This window comes from Heptranchias perlo, chromosome 6, assembly GCF_035084215.1.
Source record: "Heptranchias perlo isolate sHepPer1 chromosome 6, sHepPer1.hap1, whole genome shotgun sequence".
In the NCBI taxonomy this organism is placed as follows: domain Eukaryota; kingdom Metazoa; phylum Chordata; class Chondrichthyes; order Hexanchiformes; family Hexanchidae; genus Heptranchias; species Heptranchias perlo.
In genome coordinates, this window is record NC_090330.1 from 35,964,868 (window position 1) to 35,991,311 (window position 26,444).

General features: G+C 39.9%; 1 protein-coding gene across 1 annotated transcript in view; it reads left to right on the top strand.

The window, feature by feature from the left end:
• The first annotated feature begins 5,014 nt into the window (after window positions 1–5,014).
• Window positions 5,015–26,444, top strand: part of LOC137322900 (radixin) — a 79,849-nt gene continuing 58,419 nt past the window's right edge. Inside the window, exons 1-2 of the mRNA XM_067986112.1 lie at window positions 5,015–5,366; window positions 6,907–6,970. Coding sequence (XP_067842213.1) covers window positions 6,959–6,970 — 12 coding nt within the window. The 5' untranslated portion in view covers window positions 5,015–5,366; window positions 6,907–6,958. The remainder of the gene's footprint in view (window positions 5,367–6,906; window positions 6,971–26,444) is intronic.

Sequence of the window (26,444 nt, forward strand, 5' to 3'; positions counted from 1 at the left end):
TCCAGCCACTGGAGAGTTTTCCCCCTGATTCCCATTGACTTCAATTTTACTAGGGCTCCTTGGTGCCACACTCGGTCAAATGCTGCCTTGATGTCAAGGGCAGTCACTCTCACCTCACCTCTGGAATTCAGCTCTTTTGTCCATGTTTGGACCAAGGCTGTAATGAGGTCTGGAGCCGAGTGGTCCTAGCGGAACCCAAACTGAGCATCGGTGAGCAGGTTATTGGTGAGTAAGTGCCGTTTGATAGCACTGTCGACGACACCTTCCATCACTTTGCTGATGATTGAGAGTAGACTGATGGGACGGTAATTGGCCGGATTGGATTTGTCCTGCTTTTTGTGGACAGGACATACCTGGGCAATTTTCCACATTGTCGGGTAGATGCCAATGTTGTAGCTGTACTGGAACAGCTTGGCTAGAGGCGCAGCTCGTTCTGGAGCACAAGTCTTCAGCACTACAGCCGGGATGTTGTCGGGGCCCATAGCCTTTGCTGTAACCAGTGCACTCAGCCGTTTCTTGATATCACGTAGAGTGAATCGAATTGGCTGAAGACTGGCTTCCGTGATGGTGGGGATATCGGGAGGAGGCCGAGATGGATCATGCACTCGGCACTTCTGGCTGAAGATGGTTGCAAACACTTCAGCCTTGTCTTTTGCACTCATGTGCTGGACTCCGCCATCATTGAGGATGGGGATGTTTACAGAGCCTCCTCCTCCCGTTAGTTGTTTAATTGTCCACCACCATTCACGACTGGTTGTGGCAGGACTGCAGAGCTTTGATCTGATCCGTTGGTTGTGGGATCACTTAGCTCTGTCTATAGCATGTTGCTTCCGCTGTTTAGCATGCATGTAGTCCTGAGTTGTAGCTTCACCAGGTTGGCACCTCATTTTTAAGTATGCCTGGCGCTGCTCCCTGTCATGCTCTTCTACACTCCTCATTGAACCAGGGTTGATCCCCTGGCTTGTTGGCAATGGTAGAGTGAGGAATATGCCGAGTCATGAGGTTCCAGATTGTGCTGGAATACAATTCTGCTGCTGCTGATGGCCCACAGCGACCTCATGGATGCCCAGTTTTGAGCTGCTAGATCTGTTCTGAATCTAGCCCATTTAGCACGGTGGTAGTGCCACACAACACGTTGGATGGTGTCCTCAGTGCGAAGACGGGACTTTATCTCCACGAGGACTGTGCCAGTGGTCACACCTACCAATGCTGTCATGGACAGATACATTTGTGACAGGTAGATTGGTGAGGACGAGGTCAAGTAAGTTTTTTCCTCGTGTTGATTTGCTCACCACCTGCCGCAGGCCCAGTCTGGCAGCTATGTCCTTCAGGACTCGGCCAGTAGTGGTGCTACCAAGCCACTCTTGGTGATGGACATTGAAGTCCCCCACCCAGAGTACATTCATGTGCCCTTGCTACCCTCAGTGCTTCCTCCAAGTGGTGTTCAACATGGAGGAGGACTGATACATCAGCAGGAGGTTTCCTTGCCCACGTTTGACCTGATGCCATGAGATTTCATGGGGTCCAGAATCAATGTTGAGGACTCCCACGGCCACTCCCTCCTGACTGTATATCACTGAACTGCCACCTCTGATGGGCTCTGTTCTGCCGGTGGGACAGGACATATCCAGGGATGGTGATGGAAAAGTCTGGGACTGTGGCTGAAAGGTATGATTCTATGTCAGGTTGTTGCTTGACTCGTCTCTGGGACAGCTCTCCCAATTTTGGCACAAGTCCCCAGATGTTAGTGAGGAGGATTTTGCAGGGTCAACTGGGCTTGGTTTGCCTTTGTCGTGTCCGGTTTTATTCTTATTATGATTTTTTTTAGCAAGATTGTACAACTGAGTGGCTTGCTAGGCCATTTCAGAGGGCAATTAAGAATCAACCACATTGCTGTGGGTCTGGAGTCACATATAGGCCAGACCGGGTAAGGACGGCAGGTTTCCTTCCCTGAAGAGCATTAGTGAACCAAATGGGTTTTTACGACAATCCGGTAGTTTCATAGCCACCATTACTGATACTAGTATTTTAATTCCAGATTTTATTTAATTAATTGAATTTAAATTCCACAGCTACCGTGGCAGAATTTGAACTCATGACTCCAGATTATTAGTCCAGTCCAAGGGATAGTTTTCTAGAAAAATATGTTTTAGAACCAACAAGAGAACAGGCTGTACTGGATTTAGAGGTGAGTAATGAATCAGAATTAGTGAACAATTTGACAGCAAGGGAGCATCTTGCAAATAGTGACCATGATATGAGGGAGGGGCAGGGGAAGGGGGGAGGAGTGGGAGAGGACAAACAGAGAAGGCAGAGGAGACACTCGGGAGGGTAAGCCAAACAGCCTGACAGTCAGTTTAAATAGGCAAACTATTACCAAATACATGTAAGTACTACATAAAGACATTTAATACGTGTAGGAATATATTATGTAATTAATAAATTAAAATTGAGCAGTTTTAGGCTATAACAAACTATTCCATACTTATTTTTTGGAAGGTCACCTTAAAAATCAAGATGATAGTGGAGCTGGCACAGGCAGCGTAATCAGTGTAACAAGTTTACATAGGCAAATCGCATGTTAAATGTGGGCTTAGGGATTTATAATATGAAAAAGATGACAAAAATGTGGCAACGGGAAGTGAACTGTCACAGATGGGAAGTGTGTGATGTAGTTTAAAAAAATATATTATAGGTAGTTTTATATATGCACTCTTATTATGAATATATAGATTATGGCAGTTCATCTTACTGTAACAGGTTCTAATAAAGGTGGTGAAGTCTTTATATTAAAAAATTCAGCTTGACCAGCTGGTAGGAAATATTGTGGAGATACAGGTAGTATGAAAGTTAAGGAGGATGTTAGGGGCATTACAATTGGCCTCAGCATTGCTGGACCTGGAATGGGATAAAACAGTCAGGACTTCTGCTCCTGATCACTACTCATGACCCCCTGTCTGGGAATTGTGTATGTGAATGACAAATAAGGAAAAGGTCAGGCTTTGCTGTGATACTCTGCCAATTCTCACTGTATAAGCTTACATGTGAAGAATGATCATATGGCTAAGGCACAGGAAGGTGGCCAGCAACCATTGAATCCTACCCAAGCATGAGCAAGTCACTGCCTTTGGGGAAAAAGGGGAGACAATTAGGAAAGAAAAAGGGTTATGATGATTTCATAGTACAGGGATGTTTATCACAAGATAGGTGGAATCCTGATTTTATTTTAATTTAGTAATTGATGATATCAATCCTTAATATTTTGAGCACTTAATATTAATAATTATACATAGTTAGTGTATATTGTATAATCAAAAATATGATGGTTAGCTGTGAAAATCCAACTATGGGTATGGGGATCAGAGTTACACTGAATCCTACACCACCCTCCCTCCCTCCCTCCAACACAGGCACTTATTTTCCAGCAGGGGTCAGTAGATAGTTCTAATGAGAGGTCTTTGACCTGAAACCTTAACTCTCTCCACAGATGCTGCCTGACTTGCTGAGCTTCTCCTGCATTTTTCTGTTTTTATTTCAGATTTCCAGCATCTGCAGTATTTTACTTTTGATAGCAATCAGGAGCAGGAATAAGATTTTCCCCTCCCTAGCCCAGGGATATGAACTACAAAAATTCAATATTATAAATATTCTATCTCTAATGTTCTAGCCCAGACATTTGACACTTTATTTTACTCCAATGAACGATTAAGGATGTTATTCAGCACAAAAAACTATTCATATACAAGTAATTTGCCAGTGTTCAACATTCAGAGTTGCTCCATCCTCAGGGCAGAATTTCTGCCATAAAAATCAATGAATCAGTCTCTCTTGATAGGTGAGTAGATAAATGCAGAATGTGGTATGTTAATCAGTCATACAGACCAGGAAACCGTCATTCCTAGTTTCTGCTCCGTTTGCTCGTCTTACCTATGGCAGAGGAGGGAAATACTATTATCAACCTCTGTGCCCCTGGGTTAGAAAGGGGAAAAAATATCAACCATTCCTCCTCCTGATTGCTTTCAAAAGAAAAATACTGTGAATGCTTGAAATTTGAAATAAAAGCAGAAAATGATGGAAAAGCTCAGCAAGTGAGGCAGCATCTGTGGAGAAAGAGTTAACGTTTCAGGTCAAAGACCTTTTGTCAGAACTATCTATTGACCCCTGCTAGAAAATAAGTGTGTGTGTTGGAGGGAGGGTGTTGGTGCCCCATTCAGTGCAACTCTGATCCCCATACCTATGGTCAAGTAGCTTGTCTATGCTCACACATGAAGATTAGCCACTTGACAAAGTACCACAGTGCTTCAGGCATCCATTGAACAGTATCCTATCATGGGTTACTGCTTTTGGGAGGGGGGATGAGAGAGAATAAGTGGTGCAGTACCAATGCTATCTTACCAGGACTACAATATTAATTATGACTTAAGTAGGCAGAGCAGCCTGTAGCGCACATTCTCACACACTTGCAACCTGATCTTAGTTCTGAAGCATTGCGTGGCAGTTAACTTGGAATGGGTCTGGGCAGGTTGGTTTAGGGAATCAATTTCCTAATTACTTAATTTAAAAAAAATAAAATGTAACATCATAAGGGATTTAGTCATATTAAATTAACATTTTTAGAAAGTAATTTTAAAAAGTATTTAGTTCTTTCAATTATATTCTTGGTATATATACTTATGGTGTATACATAATATTCCAGGGGAATACAGAATTTATTTAACTTAGTGAGGAAGACCTTAAATCGCAAATGCCTTATATATCTCACAGCTCCCAAGTTAGTGTCCACATATATTTTAGAAAATATAGGACGATTAAGTAATTTGCAAATTCTCTATCAAAATTTGTCATTCAAAATGTGATTCCCGCTAGTAGACTATTTTATCAAATTTGTGGGAAAGGGGTACAGTTTTAACATCCAGATCTTACTAAGCAGTGATCATTCATACTAAGTAATAGAAAGATATCAATTTGCCTCCTTCCCCCTCACTTGGAAATTATTGCCTGCTCCGCAGTGGGTGCAGTGGTGGAGCACAGAAGCTGCTCCCGGAGAGCGATCGCACTTAGTTGACAACAGTTAGTGCGGCGCTTTCGCTGCCCCGAGCGGTTTCCTCGGTCACCCCTGCACCGTCTCAGCTCGCAGAGAGAGGGAAAGAAATGAGTGAGGGGGGTACAGGCAGTGCCATGTAGATGACGGCGGCTCTGAGATGTGTCAGTGGGGACCACGCCTTGCTCTCACTGGCGGCCATGTTGCGTTCTTACGACTGAAAATTGCACAGCTTCATCATCACGAGCAGAGAAATTTGAGAAGGACAATTTGTTTGGGGAGTTTTTCTCACGTGACCTTTAAAGAGGTCAGTTTTTACGCCCAGGTAAATTCTGTTTCTATTTTTTTTGCCTTACTATGAAAACATAGCCTATACTGAGTATGAGGATTTCCAATTGCTTCTCTTTCCCTGTGTCTCTGTCTCGTTGGCAGGCTTAAAGCTACTAATGAAGGCCGGGGCCAGGGCCCTTCCCGCTACATTCCTCTACTTAAAGAAAACTGTTGATCCTGACATTCTTTAAATGAATGTGGAAAAAAAAATAACAATCTGCATAGCTGATGGATAGTGTGATGAATAATTATATTGCACGATGAACGTTATTTAGTTGCGAATCGTTAAGCATTGAATTAATAATATCGCGTCTTTTTTTCTCTATTGAAACATGGTAACAAACCAGTCGCGTAAGACTTTGAACTGTAACAGTTGAGTGGACGGGGATATTTGCGGTACATCAGAACAAAAGGTTCGAATATTGGAATTTGATTTGAAGTATGCATCATGTCTTGGATGTTTCGCCATTTTTCATGCAACAATACGTTCCAAATCAACATATTTTATCACTCTCATTTGTAAAAGGTTTTAAACCATCCCCGCCACAGCTGCAGAGTATGTGTGTTCATATATTGTATGTGCGTGGGATAAACGCCGACGGGTTCTGTTATTCGTAAGGCTTTTTGCTTGTGACTAATTTGAGTTTCTAACACAGTGCAAAGGTAAAATTAATTTCATCTGTGGGCTTTTAAACAAATGTGCATTTTAATATTAGCAATATCAAAGTTGCAACAAGACAGGGAACTTGCAGGCACGATGCGGTTTTATTCTGTAGGTGTGTTGAACGGACTGCGCCAACAGTGAAATCATTGTCCTCTGCAGTTTCTGTTGCTGTTAACAGAAAACATGATTTGTGTAAAACTTCCTTTTGCAATGCATCGGTTAATCATTCTCCAGCTTGCGTATTTAAATATTTTTAGCTTAACAATAAATGTTTGTCTCTTTTTTTTCCCCCGTGGATTTTTTTTCCATCCTAACAACTGTCTGGTGGCGCCAAACAGTAGAAACCATAACTTGTGTTCACTTCTCTGATAATCAAACTCAACACCACGTCGAATCGCTAAGAAGATTGAAATCCAGCCTCCCGACCGCGCAGATTGGTTTAATAAAACCGTTAATGGCACAAATTATACCTCGGCCAACCGCTGCTGAGCGCTGGCAGCGGCGGCTGTCACTGTCAATCACAGCCCAGACACCTGCACGAGGAGAGGCCGGGAGCGCACCAGAGCCTCCCTCACACCCTCTTCATTGGCTGTACGAGCCATCAATCATCCCGTTTAACCCGCCCCCTTGTTGGCCTGGCTGCTTCCGAATGAATATTGAAGCTGCCACTCAGCAAATAGGCAAGGGTGTGCAATTCAATGCTGTAGAGGTGGGCTGTCGGAAAAGTGAGGGGAGGGGAAATAGTAAGCGCAACGAGAGCTGATACAATGTATTGACATGTTGTAATTAAAAGGTGAAATGTAATTAAAAAAATGTGGACTTGATACTTTATTTATAACCCTCTTGCTTTGGTGTACTTAATTCTTCACAGAAAGCAGAACGATTGGACTGTGTTGTGTTAGTGTTTAACCGGGACAGACAAAATGCCGAAGCCGGTAAGTAAAGGATGTGTAATGTTTGAATATTTTAAAATAGCATTTTAGAATTCGTTTAACGTGTTTGTTTGCTTTTTGGTAGTAGTTTATGGTTGAATGAGCTAATAAATCCGTTTGTCAGAAAACATTGTGGTTGGACCATGGTTTATAATTCCTTGTGTGGAAGGGGTGCTCTGAAATTCTGTATCGACAGTCTGGTGCTAGTAATTCGTCTCTTTCCTTCTCTTCCACCCCCCCATCGTATTGTAAGCTTTATTTTCTGAGCTGCGTTAAGAGCTTGTGGGGTGGGGGTGGGCGACATGCAAAATTTAAATGACTGTCCCATTAACTTGCATATATCTGATGCTGCTGATATTAGTACTTTCATCTATGAGGCAGCAGTTCTAAAAGTAGGTCTTTCCACACCTCCAGGTCCAGAAAATTCGAACAAGAAAAACCAACAAATAAGAAATATGACCATGAAGAGCATTGAGTTGTACCTTCACCACATGGATTGCAGTGGTTCAGGAAGGCAGCCTATCACACCTTAAGTGAATGGGCCATAAATGTGGGCTTTGCCAGTGATGCCTATATCCTGAGAATGAATTTAAAAAAAATTATAATCTATTTTCCAGTCAAAATGTTGAGGTAATAAACCGTAAACTATCACTTGACTGCAGTTGAAATACAGAGAAAATTGTCTCCTTGATTAAACCCATGCTTTTCCTGCAGTGTATTACCCAGAAGTTGAATGATGTATCTAGGAGCCAAGGTAAATGGCAGGTGAGAGGTGCCTCCTCTCCCAACCCCAATAGGAGCATTTAAGGGGCTCTTGCATGTATTACATGCAAGAAGTTATTCTTTAACCCTCCTCTTCCAAAATCTTTCAACTTTTTGCAGTATTACATTTTTCATGTTTGCAATCTAGGCTGTGTGGCATGTATAATGTACTTCATAAACATAGATGTGATGAGGTCAAGTTTATATTTCCTCTTATGTTGACCATAAATTATTTAGTAATTTGATGCTACTTTTAGTTACACTACCAGTCTTCCTATGGGGTGGAATGTGAGCTGTGAGGAGGATGCAAAGAGGTTCCAATGTAATTTAGACAAGTTGGGTGAGTGGGCAAGAACATGGCAGATGCAGTATAACGTGGATAAATGTGAGGTTATCCACTTTGGTTGTAAAATCAGAAAGGCAGATTATTATCTGAATGGTGATAGATTGGGAAAAGGGGAGGTGCAATGAGACCTGTGTGTCCTTGTACACCAGTCGCTGAAAGCGAGCATTCAGGTTCAGCAAGCAGTTAGGAAGGCAAATGGTATGTTGGCCTTCATTGCAAGAGGATTTGAGTACAGGAGCAGGGCTGTCTTACTGCAGTTATATAGGGCCTTGTTGAGACCACATCTGGAGTATTGTGTGCAGTTTTGGTCTCCTTATCTGAGGAAGGATGTCCTTGCCATGGAGGGAGTGCAACGAAGGTTTACCAGACTGAATCCTGGGATGGCAGGACTGACGTATGAGGAGAGATTGGGTCGACTCGGCCTGTATTCATTAGCGTTTAGAAGAATGAGAGGTGATCTCATCGAAACATATAAAATTCTGACGGGACTAGACAGACTAGTTGCAGGGAGGATGTTTCCAATGGCTGGTGAGTCCAGAACGAGGGGGTTATAGTCTCAGGATATGGGGTATGCCATTTAGAACTGAGATGAGGAGAAATTTCTTCACTCAGGGTGGTGAACCTGTGGAATTCGCTACCACAGAAGGCAGTGGAGGCCAAGTCATTAGATGTATTCATGAAGGAGATAGATATATTTCTTAATGCTAAAGGGATATGGGGAAAAAGCGGGAACAGGGTACTGAGTTAGACGATCAGCTATGATCATTTTGAATGTCGGAGCAGGCCCGAATGGCCTACTCTTGCTCCTATTTTCTATGTTTCTATCCCATCTATAAGATTATCCCTGTACCAAATACATGAGAGGCTTTCTATCACTAAAGTTGATCTCTGATCTAAAGCCAAAGCTTCTACTTGCACTGACGAATAGATTAACATTCATATGAGTACTGTCTTAATCCTGAGCTATAGGCTGCTGGATGTTAATAAATTCTGATGCATGGAAAGACTCCAGAGAAATCTGAGATAAGTACCACCATGCATTAATGTACAATTTTTAAAAGAAGAAAAACATTAACCCAAAGCAGTAATAGTTGTAACTTCTATCCTTTCTGTGTGCCAGTATTTCTTTATTTTATGAAATGAACAAAGCTGACTACCTGGCAATGAGTTGTCATGGAAGCTGGTTAGTGTCTGGAGTGGCCTCTGGTTTTAAAACAAAAAGGTCATTTGATGGTGTTCCTGCTACATTGACTCAGAATTTGCAAGTGAGGAGGGTAAAGCAAATGGATACAAAGAAAAAGTGAACAGGTGTGTAATTTGTTTTTACTGCTATTGGGAAATGAGTTTTCATGTAAAACAAGAATGTGTTCCTGGAGGGAAAAGATGGTAGTGAATTGAAGAATTAATACAGCTGCAGTGACACACTATAATGTGACCTTGAGTCAAAAACTTTGCCAGGCTGAAGCACCAGTGAATGTGGATTCAATAGGAATGGTGAAATGCTAGTCACTTGTTTTAAGAGTGAAGTATGGCTGTTTAAGCAAGGTACATAAATGACTGTATCCTGCACAATTAGGTCACTTTTTAACAAATTGGAAGTCTTCTATTTTAAAAAATCACATTTAAATAACCAATGTTGTCCAGACTTTTACTTGTTTATAGGGCACAGTCCAGTGTGTAAACTTTCTAAAATGATCCTTGTTTGTTTTTGTACATCCTTCACTGACCAGCTGCAACTTTTGTATTCTAGCTACCTTCAGCTAAGCCATGTGTCAAGCAAGACAATTGTTACATTTTGTTAGTGATTTCTCAGTAAAGTGTTCCTGGTAGTTCTGAGCTACTGGCTTTGCACTTGAATTAATGCTGTTGTGGGTGTTGGTGTATAGAAGTCACTACTACTGGAAATTAGATGAGTTTTTAAAAAATTGTGCTCATCAAAGTGAAGGTTGTTCATGCTGGGGACTAGAACACTTTTCAGGCATCCAGTGTCAGCATCAAGGACTCTCTGGTTAGATATAGCACAGCTAGATACGTATTAGAGCTTATATTCTGCCTTACTGCCCCTTTTCCATTTCTCATGCAAGCCATCACACTAGGAACTGGATTGACTTTACCCAAGCTAATTTCACACAGGAGACTTTCACCCCATCCATCTGGGCTGGATTTGAACCCCGCTGCAAGGGTAAAAGTCCAGTATCTAATCCATTGTGCATGCAATTCCCCAGAGTTGTTAGACGCATTGCATAAATAGTCTTGGCAGAGGAGGATGATCCAGTACTTGATCTAAGATCGTCAACAGGTAAATTTGTATAGAATTTCAAAAAATAAATTTGGGGCAGTATCTCTAATATGCTATACATGTTTTTGTTTTATATAAAAAAAATGTTTAGTACAGCTTTTTTAACATTTCCAACTTAGCCAGTGTGAGTTGTCATTTTCTCCCTTCTTTCTCCTCTTCCCCTTCTTCCCCCCGCCCCCCTCCCCTGTGGAAATTTGCCCTTTTGCTTCCTTTAGACAAGTCCAGTTGAGATTAGGAACTTGCAATATTGTTAATCTTGAATCATAGAAGATTGTAAGTGTGTTACATGTAACAATGTGCCATTGTATTAACTTGCTGTGTCTCTGAGCTGCATATGGATAAACACTTAGTGCTGTAATGCTCCAAAAGATTTTCTGTGAACAAATTGGGCATAGTGGCCAGTTGGGGTTTTGTATTTTGAAACTGAAATGCTATTAGGCTTTCCCAGGTGTTCTTTCCTCCCAAGGGTTCTGAGATTTTGGAGAAATGTGAATTTGTTTATTCAGGAAGACAGCTACAGTTTCCAGTAATGAGGTGTGTGATATTAGTTTTCACATGCACCTCCTAGCAAGCTGTAAATTGTCCGAGGGAACCTTGTTCTAGATTTCATAGGTCCAATGTGGTAAACTTCTCACAAACTACAAGAATAATCTGTAAATTATGTAATAGGGAACAAACAATACTAAACATAAAGGCACTTTTAGACTAAACTATTACTGTGACTAGTAATGACTTATGCAATCTGACATGTAATTTTTATAGATTGATACTTTGTGGTTTTAATTGTTACTTAAAATTTGTTAACAGTTGCTTTTAGGAACTTGAACTTTGAGAAACTGTTCTTAGTCTAGAACTTCTTGCAATATTTTTTCATGTTTTGTTAAATAACATTTAGGTACTCATTGACTATCATGTTTTCAAATTTCTTGTATTTAATTTAAAATGCTTTGTAACAATTGGGAGGAATCCAACTGATTTAACTTTGCTTTTGTTTCTTTAAAATATAGTTTGTTAATTGTACCTAGTTTTGTCCTCTGAAGCACCTACACTGGCTTGTACTGTTCTGCAAATAGTATGGAAATGTTCCGAAAGTGACTGATATTGATTCAACATCAAAGGTCAAAATTTGAACCAGTTTTGGATGATCTATCCAAGAACACCTGATAGTTATTACAAATTTCAGGTCTGCCTTAAATATTCTCTCAAAGAAAAAAAATTGCATTTATTTGGTGCCATTCACATCTTCGGGATATTCTAAAATGTTTCACAGCCAATGCTTGTTGTTTCAAGTGTAGTCATTGTGATGTAGGCAAATTTTGTAGCTAATTTGGGCACATCAAGGTCCCACTGACTAATGAAATAAATAACTAACTAGATCCTCTGTTTTTGATGGTGTCGGTTAAGGGATAAATGTTGGCCAGGACACTGGGAGAATTCCCCTGCTTCTCTTCGAGTAATGCTACTGGATCTTTTACATCCACCTGAACAGGCAAATGGGGCCTCTGTTTAACACCTCATCTGAAAGACTGTACCTTTTGTGCAGCAAAAAAATCCTGAAAGGTGACAGTGGTTCTTACTTTTTCTCTGCTGCAGATCTAATCGCTACTGAGTAGGACAAATATAGATTTGTTTCATGCTCAAATTAATTTCTGGCCTGAGCTGCAGTGAGTGAATGTTGTGGCATTTTCCTGCAACAGTGAGAGGGATACTAGAAAAGTCATGCTGTAGTGATATCACCTAGTCCCCTCTAGTGGTTGACCACAGAGGACACTGGCAGAGGTATAGGAGTAGGCAGTGTATTTGCATATTGGCAGTAGAAACATGGAGGCCAATTGAAATTAGGATAACTTGCAAAAGGAGAAATTATGTTTAAAAAGTAAATGTTCTTTGCTGTATTTTATATCAATAATTAACATTTTTAATGTTGTGCAGCATGTTACAAATCTAAGTGTTTGCATTTTAAAATTTTGGTTTCCCGGTGGCTGTGTAAATGCATTATCTGATGCAGTATTGAGCCTTTCAGATCAGGACAGTCCCAGGATTGACACCTAGTCAATACTAGATAGCTGTTGGTTTGGTGATTGAAGCACTACAGCTTGCCTTATTGGACAGAATTTCTGCTCTTGATAATTCAGTGACTCCTGCTGGAAAAATCTGTTAATGTTGACTGAGGACAGGATTAGGTTTGATTGTGATTCTCTCTCCTTCCCCGCAATAGTTATGGTACACACTGATGCACTCTGACTAGGCTTGTACATGAAGAATGGCTACTTGGGGAAGGTACCAGTGGGTTGAAGGTATTTGATCAGGGAGAAGATTTTTTAAGTGAAAAATTGACCTCCATTAAAATTGCTACATAATCTTCTGGTATGTTTAGTACCATATATCTGAACTCTTCAATTGTCCTGTGTGGCTTGTATAGTAAAATACTAATTTTATAATCATTTTCATGACTGAACTGATTTTTTTGTCACTTTGTTTAAGTAATTTAATGTAAACTCAACTGTTTACTTTCAGTCTCTTGCTATGTCATGTTGAATTGTACATGTAAATAATTACGTGGGAGTATTGAATTTAGTGTATTTCTTCTTATGTTTGCTGCTTATAACTGAAGGTTAGCCATAGTAAATACCATGCTGGTTCCAATGGGTACAAAATTTTAATAAGTAGAACTTATTGCACATCATATGAATGACAAGTCATGGGTTAGTCGAGTCCATGTTGTTGAAATGTTGAACCTGGTACTGGAAAAAGCTTTCATTTATACAATGTATAGGTGTTGTGAAAACTTGAGGCGTTGATGATTTTGTAGACCTACCACTATATATGTACATTCTCTGGAAATTTCTTCGCGTCTTCTCCCGATTGACTGCCATAACTTTGGAGGGTCAGCTCTCAAATGAATTTCCACCATTCTTCCACTGATGTTATGGCCGCCAATTGGGAAAACCACCAAGGAAATTCCCGGTGATAGCGTCACAGAAGTACACTGTAGTTTAGTGCAGTGGTTAGATTGGCGTGCTGCTAGTTTGATTTCCCCGATTATTACTTCAGATGTATGTTCGTAATCAGGATGTGCAGTGCTAGAGTTCAGAAATGCAATATGACTTAAATTTATCATAACAAAAGTAGCACGTAAGGAAGAACTTGAATTTACATGGCACCTTCCACGACCTCTATGTCCCAAAGCATTTCACAACCACTCAGTACTTTTTGAAGTGTAATTCGCTGTTGTAATGTAGGGAAATGTGGCAGCCAATTTGTGTACAGCAAAGTCCCACAAACAGCAATGAGAGTGATGTTAGTTAAAAGAATAAATATTGGCCAGGATATCAAGACAACTTCTCCTGCTGCTCTTCGAATGGTGCTATGGATCTTTTGCATCTACCTGAGGGCAGACAGAACCTCAGTTAATGCCTCATCTGAAAGACTGCGCCTCCGAAAATGTAGCACTCCCATAGTACTTCACTGAAGTGTCAGCCTAGAGTGTATGCTCAAATCTTTCTTATATTCATTCTCTGGATATGGGCGTTGCTGGAAATCTCAAGTGGTGCTTGAATCTGTAATTGTCTGACTCGGAGGCATCAGTGCTGCCATTGAGCCAAGGCCTACACCTGTTAGCATGTATAACATGAGCAACTTAATCAGCTCATTCAAAAAAAAGTGGCTGAAACCAGCATTTTGATACTTAGCTTAATGTTTGTAAATGGACTCTTGCAGACATTTACATGTGTGTAGGATTGGCTATGCACTTCAGTTGCATCTCTGACATGGACACATGTGCATACTTCTCTAATTTTATTGTTAATCAGAATAAAATGCTTCTGTCAAGTAGAGCGCAAGTAGATATAAAGTATCCTTTACGCTTTTCTGCAGCCCTGTACTGCTTCATTGAATGTTCCCACTTCCTGCACTAAATATCCTCGTTGGCTCAGATTACTGCTTTCTTGATTTTTGCATGGGGAAGTGTTTGCATTGCAAGCTTAGGACTTACAACGGCTCCAGTAGGGTTAGGAAATCCCAATGGCGTTTCATGGAGGGCTGTTGTAGCTGACAAAAAGGGTTTTTAAAAAAAATCTTGGTCTGAAGTGGATTTAAACCCATTTTATCACTTAGTCCCCCTCCTGAAGTGGCCATAATATTTATACATATGGTATTTGAATTGGGATGATTTTTATTTGGGATTTCAATTCTCTGCTTTAAATTGAAAATTTGACGTGATCAAATCAATGTGACACCTGGTTGTGGTGCAACTTGCAATTCAGGAATATCACTAGGATTTCAGTAAAGTGTCATTGTTGGCAAGTAAAATTTTGATATGTTAATTATAGATTTTGTTCTAACCAGGTTAGAGAGATTTTGAGTCGTGTAATGTTTGGGTGAAGTACTGGTGGTTACAGATCTGTAGTGGTGGAAGTAGTTTGAAGAGACCAATTACAAGTATTGCGTCAGAATTGTATTGGCACAAAACCACATTGCTTTGGCTTAAGTGCAGTTTTTCATATAGTATGAAGGAATATAGCCTAAAGTGTTAATTCTCTGATCGTGTAATGTACAGTGGATCCTTTAACTGTCGTAATGGAGGAGACCATCACCCCAACCCCTGCTAGATAATAGTCCCCAAATTGCCATTCAAGTATTTATTTAAACTAACTTCATAAACTACTTTTCTTTATCGTAAACTGAACTTTAAAAAAAAAATTGTGGCAGCCGTGACTCCTGCAAAATCTTTGATTAAGTGGTTCTTGAAACCTATTATATAGGTTTTTCTTAACAAATTCTGAGTTCCTATCAGTCTTTAGACCCAAAGCTTTGACTTCTGCAAAAAATTCTGGGGAATAATTGAAAATGCCGATAATGAAAACCTGGATAATCAAGGTTATGCTGTATCCATTGGAAATTTTGCAAGCATAAGTGCTTGGAACTTGCCATGTTATTATGGGCCTCTTGATCTATTATTCAGTCAAGCTGTTTCACTGAAAACTAACTTACAAGGTCAGCTTGTTTTTAAAAAAAAAATTAAAATGAAGCCATTGCTTTTCAACGTTTCAGGCATACAGGCCTCTTGAAGGGCTGTACACCTGAAACAGTAACTAGTCCTTTCTCTCAGCAGATGCTGACTGACCTGTGGATTTGTGGCATTTTCAGTTTTTTGCCTTTCATACTTGTATAAAAAAAGTCCTCTGGTATTGTGGTACAAGTATAAAGCAGTGATGAATCTGATTAATATTTGAATTTACATATTACATATTCAGCACATTACATACAGTACTTCGATGGTTACTGTAACTTACCGCATTGTCATCTTGGTAATGAGCTGAACAGCTTTTTGCTTTATATAAAAATAGACTTGTAATATTTTTCTAGAAATTAAGTGCTGACTCATGCTGGGGCATGGTTCCATGGGCACTTGTATCCACCTGATAGTTCATCTAAGTGGTCATTATTCAGATGTGAAATTGATGTTGGCGGTCTGTTTGATCGAGGGGCTCATAATCGATCCTTTACTTGATGTCCATTCACGTACGCTTTCCAGTAAGATTTGCTGGATAATCAGACCTTTTTGGAGAAATAGTGGGAGAAAGCAACAGAATTTGTAAAATAGTCAACACGGCTTTTTTTGCATTTTTATCTTTGGTTTTGTACCTTGGCTGTTACATTTTTTTTTACGAAGGAAATCGGGGAATGCACAAGAGATCAGAATGGAGTTGGTGGCATGGGCTGAAAACCGTGGCGGTGGCAGAAGGCAATGGCTTTAGTCTTCCCAATATTTAATTGAAGGAAATTTCTTCTCATCCAATACTGGATGTCACACAAACAATGTGACAAATCAGATGCAGTGGAGGGGCTGAGACCCCTTCGTACCATACCATTTAATACAAAAGCATATCTAAAAAGGCACTTCTAAATCCCTTTACATGCAATTTTTTTTAAAAAAGGTAATATTGAGCCAGGCTGAAGCTTGCTGTAAAATAGTCCAGACCAGACCATAGAAGATAGTGATGGCACTTAGAAAACCTAGGCTAAGCTGTGAAAAAACCATGTGAAGGAGGTCCCACTTAATTATCGTTGTGGGCATCTTGTGTTCAGTAGCTGTATTGTATAACTTGCTGCAACCTCTGTTCATAAACCTATTGAAATAGGTCGTATCTCCTAAAAGTTTTTTTTTCTACATTACATAAAGGAGGATTTTCTCAATCAAGAAATCGGGTTTCCTTGCATTATGGTCTTAACTTTTTTTTAAAATCTGCTTTTGAAGGTATGTTTTACATGGAGGCAATTTGTGGTGTCGTTAACCAATTATGAAGGTTGCCCTGGAGTCCCATTAGCGGATTTTATAATTACTTGGATGAGCTTCGTAAAGCCACTGGGAAAGCTTTGGGACTGATGTTTTGAGGGTGTATTTATGTGTAGCATCATAACTAGAGCATTGCAAGTGCATAGCAGATGAATAAAGATGCAGTTAACTTATTTTCCTGGTTCTTATCAAGTTTCTTTAGATGGGAAACTTATATTAATGGCAGTGGGAGATTTATAATAGAAAATGTTTGGCCCTTAGTGATTTTAAACTTCAACCATGCATATTATACATTGACAATTAGATTGGGGAAATATGGGGATGTTTATCCTTAGAATGGACAGTATTAGTAAAAGAACAACTGCCTTGATGTAGCAAATAATTTTCTGTTTTTTGTAATGTGCCCTGTAGTCTGACAATCTGCTAGACTTTCTGGCAGTGGCATTACATATATCTGTCATACTACTTTTTTCTATATATTAAAAAGCTTGTATTTTGTAGAACCTTGTGTAATTAATGGTTAATTTGTAGGTTTAAAGTATCTGATAGCAATAACTTTTTTAAGGGGGAAGCAAATAGACATCAGTCTTATGCTGAGAACAAAGATCAGTTGTAGCCATACTGTTCAAAAATAGAAGAAAATGCAAGGCCATCTACCAGTTTAAGACTTGAATAATTAAGAGTTGCCCTATACTGACTTTTTTGTATTAAGTACTTTGCATTTATCCTGCTGGTAGTGGTGTGAATTCTACAGAACAGTTAAACTACAATCCTTTTTAGTTGCTTTGTGTCTCTTAGCGTCTGAATTTGGACTAGCACCAGCAAAAGTAATACCTATTACAATGTCTCATCAAAGTTGGTCCATCTTTTGAGCGATGGTCAAAACCTTTCCCACTTCGACTCATGCTGGTGAATAGTTCTAAGTATGTGTGGCCAAGTGAAATGGGCAGTGTTCCACTAGGAAGCCAGGATTCCTCTTAAAGCTTGGAACACCAATCTTTGATACAGTGGATCATATATGATCCATTCAGTATTATTTGGAGGAAATCAGTGTCATTCAATCTTTGTTAGCATGAAAATAGGTACAGAGGAGGGAGGTCTGTTAGCTCATCCTTCCATAGAAACCTACAATCTCTACCATCACAGCATCTAAATGCCTCTTGAATGGCTTCACTGCCCTACCTTAAAGACCATTACCGATATTAATCACTCTCATCGTGTAAAGAAGTGCTTTCTGTCATCAGGCCTGCACTTATCGTTTACTAGTTTGAACCTATATCCCCTTGTCCTACAACCTATATAATATAAATTTGCTACATATCCAAATGAGTATGTGACATATCGGTATTCATAGAAATACACAGCTGTTGCAACATAGAATTGGAGGAAATTTTGGCTCATTCAGGACTTGATGTTGGCCATACAGTCTGACAACACAGGAAAATTGCCCAAGTATGTCCTGGCTACAAAAAGCAGGACAAATCCAATCCGCCCCATCAGTCTACTCTCAATCATCAGCAAAGTAATGGAAGGTGTCGTCGACAGTGCTATCAAGCGGCACTTACTCACCAATAACCTGCTCACTGATGCTCAGTTTGGGTTCCGCCAGGAGCGCTCTGCTCCAGACCTCATTATAGCCTTGGTCCAAACATAGACAAAAAGCTGAATTCCAGAGGTGAGAGTGACTGCCCTTGAAATCAAGGCAGCATTTGACCGAGTGTGGCACGAAGGAGCCCTCGTAAAATTGAAGTCAATGGGAATCGGGGAAAACTCTCCAGTGGCTGGAGTCATACCTAGCACAAAGGAAGAATGGTAGTGGTTGTTGGAGGCCATTCATCTCAGCCCCAGGACATTGCTGCAGGAGTTCCTCAGGGCAGTGTCCTAGGCCCAGCCATCTTCAGCTGCTTCATCAATGACCTTCCCTCCATCATAAGGTCAGAAATGGGGATGTTTGCTGATTGCAGAGTGTTCAGTTCCATTTGCAACCCCTCAGATAATGAAGCAGTCCGTGCCTGCGTGCAGCAAGACCTGGACATCATCCATTGGGCTGATAAGTGGCAAGAAACATTCGTGCCAGACAATGACCATCTCCAACAAGAGAGACAGAGTCTAACCACCTCCCCTTGACATTCAATGGCATTACCATCACCGAATCCCCCACCATCAACATCCTGGGGATCACCGTTGACTAGAAACTTAACTGGACCAGCCATATAAATACTGTGGCTACAAGAGCAGGTCAGAGGCTGGGTATTCTGCGTCGAGTGACTCACCTCCTGACTCCCCAAACCCTTTCTACCATCTACAAGGCACAAGTCAAGAGTATCATGGAATACACTCCCACTTGCCTGGATGAGTGCAGCTCCAACATCACTCGAAGCTCGACACTATCCAGGAAGTGGCACCCTATCCACTACCCTAAACATTCACTCCTTCACCGGCGCACTGTGGCTGCAGTGTGTACCATCCACAGGATGCACTGCAGCAACTCGCCAAGGCTTCGACAGCACCTCCCAAACCCACGACCTCTACCACCTAGAAGGACGAGCAGCAGGCACATGGGAACAACACCACCTGCATGTTCCCCTCCAAGTCGCACACCATGCCGACTTGGAAATTTATCGCTGGGTCAAAATCCTGGAACTCCCTTCCTAACAGCATTGTGGGAGAACCTTCACCACATGGACTGCAGCGGTTCAAGAAGGCAGCTCACCACCACCTACTCAAGGGCAATTAGGGATGGGCAATAAATGCTGGCGTCGCCAGCGACGCCCACATCCCATGAACAAATAAAAAAAAAAGGCAGTGCAGGTGAGGTAGAGCTGGGTGGCATCAGTATACATGTGGAACCTGACATTGTGTTTTCAGATGAAGCTGTCATGGGGCAGCATGTAGATGAGAAATAGGAGGGGGCCAAGCATAGATCTTTGGAGGTCTCTAGAAGTAACCGTGCTGGGGCAGGAAGGTAAGCTATTGCAGGAGGCAAAGGCTGCAGATCGGTCGAGAAGGATGAGGAGGGATAGTGCACCACGGTCACCATCACAACGGATGTCATTTGTGACTTCGATTAGGGCTGTTGAGGGGGGCGGGGGGAACTCTGATTGGAAAGGCTCAAACATGGAGTTTTGGGAAAGATGGGCATGGATTTAGGAGCAGACAATACGTTCAAGAATTTAAGAGAAGGAGATGTGGTAGTTTGGAAGGTAGAGGGGTCAGAGGTGAGTTGTTTTTGAGGGAGCTGCTGACTGCAGATTTGAAAGGGAAGGGGACAGTACCTGAGGAGAAGGAACAGTTTACAATATCAGCTAGTATAGCAGCCAGGAAGGGAAGTTGGGTGGTCAGCAGTTTAGTGGGATTAGTGTCGAGAGAGCAGGAGGTTGGTTTTATGGACAAGGTGAGCTCTACGAGGGCATGAGGGGAAATACCAGGGAAAGATAAGGGTTCAGGGCATTGCCACTGACCAGAGGAAAAATCCCAAGTAATCCTTCTCTTGTATTTACAGCTGCCACATTAAAGCTTCAAAAAAAAAATGTCTGCATGATGGTTGAAGGAAAACCTTCAGTTTTTATACATTATCCTAAAATATCCTAAGTGAAGTAAACTCAAGTTACAGAAGTGGTAACAAAAACAAATACTGCACAGTACATTCCTTTTACTACAGAACATTAAGCACGAACAGGTGCCAGTGTTGTCATTCTGCTCTGATTAACCAACTAGTGGTTCTTCACCCACTTCTTGTTTTTTATTTATATATATATATATATATATATATATATATATTTTGTCCATATAATTCATTTCAATGTTTTCCATTAGCTTGGAAAAGCAATTTTCTTTTTTTCCATTAACTATTCTGCTCGAAGATTTGCATGTAGGTTCCGCTTATAATTTCATTAATGGCTGTAAACATGGTCCCTTGTTTTTTATGTTTAAATATAAATTGTCTCAATAATATCTCTTGCTAATCGAGAAAAATGAAACCATTCATAAAGTCTGGAAAAGAGCTGCTATGGTTTGCTGCAGTGTGCTATTTTGTTTTTAACCCTAGGTTTTCTGCACATTTTCCTCCCCCCCCCCCCACCACCATGAAAAATAAATATAAGCCTAGCACATTGGTATAAGTCCATATCTTCAATAAGGCTCTTAAACATTGAAGTTAAGTATTATGTTTATTAAGCATACAGTACATGCAATAGTACTTAAACATACCATTTAAAAGTAGTAGTTATAACCATACCTGATGAGGGTTGGGGATTCAAACATGTTACAGTTCTGCATTCATATCTTTAGGCCTTTATGAATCCAAATCCTCATGACAAATTGCCACTTTTTATACAGTTCTCTCAATCCCTCTATGTAACAATCCACACTTCTGCATTATATAAAAGTTAAAATACAACACAATATAAGGAGAATTTAATTGACTTATCCCTTATCAATAACTTTTTAGTTTTCCTTGCTTAACAAGCTCTTGTTGAGCTAATGGGTTAATTCCCTTACTTCGTTATCTTCTCAATAGTTTCACTCGTTCTATGTAATTGCTATTCTACCAAGTGAAACCTTTAATTATAGGTCTTTCTGTTTCATTCGCACCAATTAAAAAGGATGTTTTCCTTTGCAGAACTAACTTTTCTCACACTTACAAATGATTAAAGTTCTCTGAAATGTTAGGAACCAGTATCTTTTTTTAAAATTTGTCGTCTTACTTCATTTTGAAACTGACCATTGCTGCAGGATCAGCCCTGGCCCAATAGTACTCTAAATTGACTTGTACTTTCCTGCTTAACAGACAAAGGCTAAAGGTTAACATTACTGCAATATAAAGGGAAATCATTAGTAGACTTGAGATCAGTCTGATTTAACCCCTCCTTTACAATGGGTAGATGAACAAAAGGATTAAGGGGTGAATAACTCCTATCTCGAGTGCAAAAAAGCAATCAAAAAGGCTAATGGATTGCTGGACTTCATCACATGAACCAAGTACTACTACAATTGTGGAGAGCTGGAATATTGTGTTCAGTTTAGGAAGCATATAGTAAGTGGTCTTGGAGAAAGTCCAGTGATGAAAGCACTGATTTATGTTTAAAGAATGGGTAAATTTAGATTTTATTACCTGGAGATGAAGGTTGAAGGGCAATCTAATAGAGGCTTTTTTAAAAAAAAAATGATGAGAATTGACTGGTTTGATGGGGTCTGACCTAGCCCTCTAGTAGTGGAATTGAGTACAAGGCCTCATAATCTTTGAATTTAAGCTGTGCTAATCAAAATTGATTCTAGAAGAAGCTTCACATGGAGTTGCAAGATTATGGCACACATTTCCTCAGGCTATAAATGCAAATCCATTGAGGTGTTTAAAAGAGAGATAGCTACTTGGGAAGCAAATGTTGAAGCGAATAGAGAAAGAGCTGGGGATTGGGATTGAAAAGATAGCAGGCTAGAGGGGCTGAAAGGCCGTTGCTATTTCTAATTTACTTCAGTACCCTATAGATTGTTCTGTACATTTGTGATCAGCTTGCCTCATTTGATAGCACTCATAGCTCTGAGTCAGGATTTGGGCATATAATCTAAACTGACATTGCTAGTGCAGTACTGAGGGAGGGCTGCATTCAGAGATTGAGATCACATCTGCTTGTTCTGGTGGATTTTAAGGATCCCGTGGTACTATTCAAAGATGAGCAGTGAGTTATCCTGGTGTTCTGGCCAACATTTCCCCACCAAAAACTGATTATTTGTTGCTTGTGGGACCATGCTGTATGCAAAATGACTGCATTTTTATACGTCAGTGTACTTCAAATTATGTGCAATGCTTTTTCAAAGATGTGATACCATGCTATGTAAATGAAAGTAATTTTTTCTCTTGCATTCATTGTTTTCAGTACTGGGTTAGTATCTCTAACCCATTTTGATCAAGTTCAATAACGGATCACATCAGTACTTGAAGCTAAAGATGATTGTTTTAACAATGCTCTGGGAAATTGCTGAAGGACTTCCCTGTGTTGGGTCCTAAGACTGATCAGCCCTTGGATCTAAACTGCCTTACAAGGCAGTAACCTATTATTACAGTTCACATCTAATTATAGATAATTTTGGAACAAAATGTCAACACTAGAAACTTAATCTGCCTCCAGTTGTACAGTTGGTTATTTTGGCAAACATTGACAGTTTCTAATTACTGTGCTGATTCTGTGCCTCTGGGTTGCATTTCAAGTAATGTGTGAGAATGCAACTGAGAAATGAAGCTGTTTTGCAGCCAGGTTTCTCTTATTTTGTGCATCGTCTCTGTGTGATGTGACTAGAATGCACGGAATGTTGCTAACTTTGTAAGGTTAATGCACCTGAATTGAATTAAATGAAGGAAAAACTACCCAGATAATCAGCTTTTAATGTTTGTTTTAGCCAAATCAGAAAATATTAGCAAAATAACATTTTGCTTCCTTTTTGTTCCATTTTTATTTTAGGTATATTCAAAATCTGCATCTAAAATCTATTAATTTCAAAGGAGGAGTAACTGAAATGCCAATAGCACAGGTTTTGTATTAACCTTTTAACAGGGAGGCATAGATTCAAGACTATTTTCTGCACTTGAGTTCATATTATGCTGTCGAACACTGGTGGGGAGGAGAAAGAGAAATCGTAGCCATACCTGGGAATGGGCAACTTGCTGGCTGCCTCAACTGTGCAATGGGGATCCCTAAAAATGGGTAGGCAAGAAAGGAATAATGTAATATTAAAGCTTTTAAACTATAAAGAAATGATCCATATGTCTACCTGTTGGATTCCTGATTAAAAGATAATGCTGTGATTGGCTTTATAGTGTTTATAAAATCCCTAGTATACTTTGTTTACCATCCAAATGTTTGATACAGATTGTTCCCTCCATTTGCCTTTTTTTCTTTTTCTTCCAGTTTGAACTTAGTTTGCTATCCATTTTAAACTGGGCAAATATTACCTGTTAACAATGAATATAAATTTAAAAGATGAGAGGAATCATGGAGCACGTCCAGTGTTCTGAACTTTCCAAATATAGAAACCTAGGCCACATTGAATGATGTGGTCCACTGGTGGACTAACATGCTGCACCAACTATTTTAACACAACCTGTCCAGTGGACATTTTGGTGCCCTTTCCCTTTTTGAAGTTTAATTATTTTAATGGAAAATTCCTTTTTTAAAATGTCAGCTTCTGTCTGCACATTATGTGGGGCACTGCAGTGTTGAATGTAATAAAAGGTGAAATGAGAGTGATTACCCTTTCATTCTTGCAGACATAGTCCTTTCCTGACCAGGTTTGTTTTATATTGCTTAGGTGCTTTTAGACATATAGCTGTCAAAAGCTTTGACTATTCACAATTTTTTTTTCTTACAGCAAAAATTTGGATAACATTGACTTTCAACTTATTAACCTAATCCTTCTACCCAGAGCTTCCTTTTAGATCAAAATTATGACTACTCAGATATTAATCCAGTTTGAAAGACTATCTTGTTTTCAGTTTTTTAAAAAAAAATGAAAGCTGCTATTTTGGATAAACTTTCTGGTTCAGATTGCAAATGATTCCTCCATGGCAAGTATTTTTCTTGACTGCTAGATAGTTTAATATCAGTGGTCATACACTTCTATTCACACAGAACAGTGCCCAAAGTGGATTTGCACTTATGATCTATCTGCACTGTCTTCCTCCTTGGATTGTGATTTTTGGTAATGCCAAGCCAAAAAATAGGCTAATGCCTATACAATTCAGATAAAGGAAACTGCTCTTATGCATCTGTAAATCAAAATTGGGACTTAAGTACTAGCACAGACATCCCTGTTGTATGTTTGCTGTTGATGCTTTTTTTTGCACAGGAATCCATGGCACAGATAATTAGGAATTTCTCTGAACTTTTAATTCAAACCCGTTGCTGTTACAGCTGGCTTGAAGGATTTTTTTTTTGGTAAATTAACCGCTCTCCATTGCTCATAGTCGCTTTAGAGGAAGTACTGTTTTATTACTACAAGAATGTATACTATGAAAAACAATATTATCAAAAATACTGTGCAATTATAACAGCCATCCATTCTCAAATCTTGTGCCTATGTGCAAATCCTGTCAACTTTTTTCCATTATAAATTCCTATATTCAGATTTTTTTTAATGGAAGTTACATATATAAACTTGTCACTCTCCTGTCTGATGGTACTGCAGCACCTCAAATTTGCATCTCTAAGCTCCTTGGCTTGTATTGCATCCAAAATTGCCATAAGTTTTGCTATTTAACTGTATTTAATGTAAAGTCAAAGTATTATATAAAAATAAGGACAATGTATGATTTTAAAATGAGGACTGAATTATGTCTGAGTACCCTGGTCCAGTTATCCTCTGTCCTCTTAAACCCCACCTGAGCTGAAGACTACACTTAGCCACTGGACAGCTGTTGAGCATTTTGAGTGATTAGCATTTCTGCTTTTGTGCTGACTAAAATCAGCTAGATCACACCTCCGATATTCCTGGGCTGTAAGGATTTGTTTACTTTAAATTGTTATGTAAATATCCCTCAGAGATTGGACATCCAAAGCAGATAGAGGGAACCTCGGGAGTATGTCAACTGGAGTGGCAGCTGCAAGCCAATGATGAAGTGCACTTTTATTTTCAGCAGTCCTGTGCACCAGGGTAACTGGGAAAGGTTCAATTTTGCATTACTGCATTTTATTCTTCATCTCAGTCTGAGACCCAAGGGTGAATTTCTCACTTCATTATTGAAGAACATTAATAACACTCAGTTATGTGTTGTCTTCTCAGAACCTAAAACCTCAATGTTAGTTGTATTCCAAAAGTCTCTGTCCAGGATTCCACAACTCCAGTGTTATGGAGATTACTGATCTTCCAGTTATGAGTTGTCTTCTCAGAATCCAATCACTGAATAACTATTCTATTTTGAATGAATCTGTCTAGAATTTTCACTTCACTATGATGGCGATTTGCTTCTCAAAACTGAAGCCCTGAATTTTATATTGAGTGCATTTACACTATAACAGTGTGGTGTGCAAGAGTAGAACTGCTGTTTAAGCCCTAAATGTTCTCAGTTGCTGTCCAGTAAGTCCTGGTCCGGAAGATGCATATGTGAATGTCGGGTAAAAACAAGATTGGGCTTGGCTATGATGCTGTACAGTCCAATCGCCTGATCTCGTTTTTCCTCTAGACCACTGACACTGGGGATCAACCTCATTGCTCTCATCCGCACTGCCTCCAGTGTTTGAATGTGTCTCCTGTTTCTTGATGACCAGAACTCAAATATTCAATGTGTGGTCTGACCAGAGCACTATAAAATTTGATTACCTCCTCTGACCTATATACTCTTTTGGCACGGTAGTTGAAAATCCTATTAGCTGTTGATTGCTCCTTTGCATTGGTTGAACATGATTAGCGTTGAATCTACTGACTTGTAGGCCTCTTCCGGGTTCATTGGTGCTGAAATTGCTAACGCTCATGAAGTATCGTGTTGTCTTTTTTTCTTCTTATGTGTAGACTTTATATTTACCTTAAATTTCATCTGCCATTATTCTGCCCACTTATACTTTGTCCAACTCATTCCATAATTTCTGATTTCATTGCCGCTCCTAGTTTGGTATCAACCGCAAATGTGACCACTTTGCATTGAGTTTCCGAATTCAGGAAATTTATGTAAATTGGAAACCGTAGTGGTCCCAGCACTATGCCCTGAAGCATCCTGCTCATTTTCTCTTTTTCCCCCCCCCCCAATTTGGACATAACTAATTCTTGTTTCAAACCCTTCAAA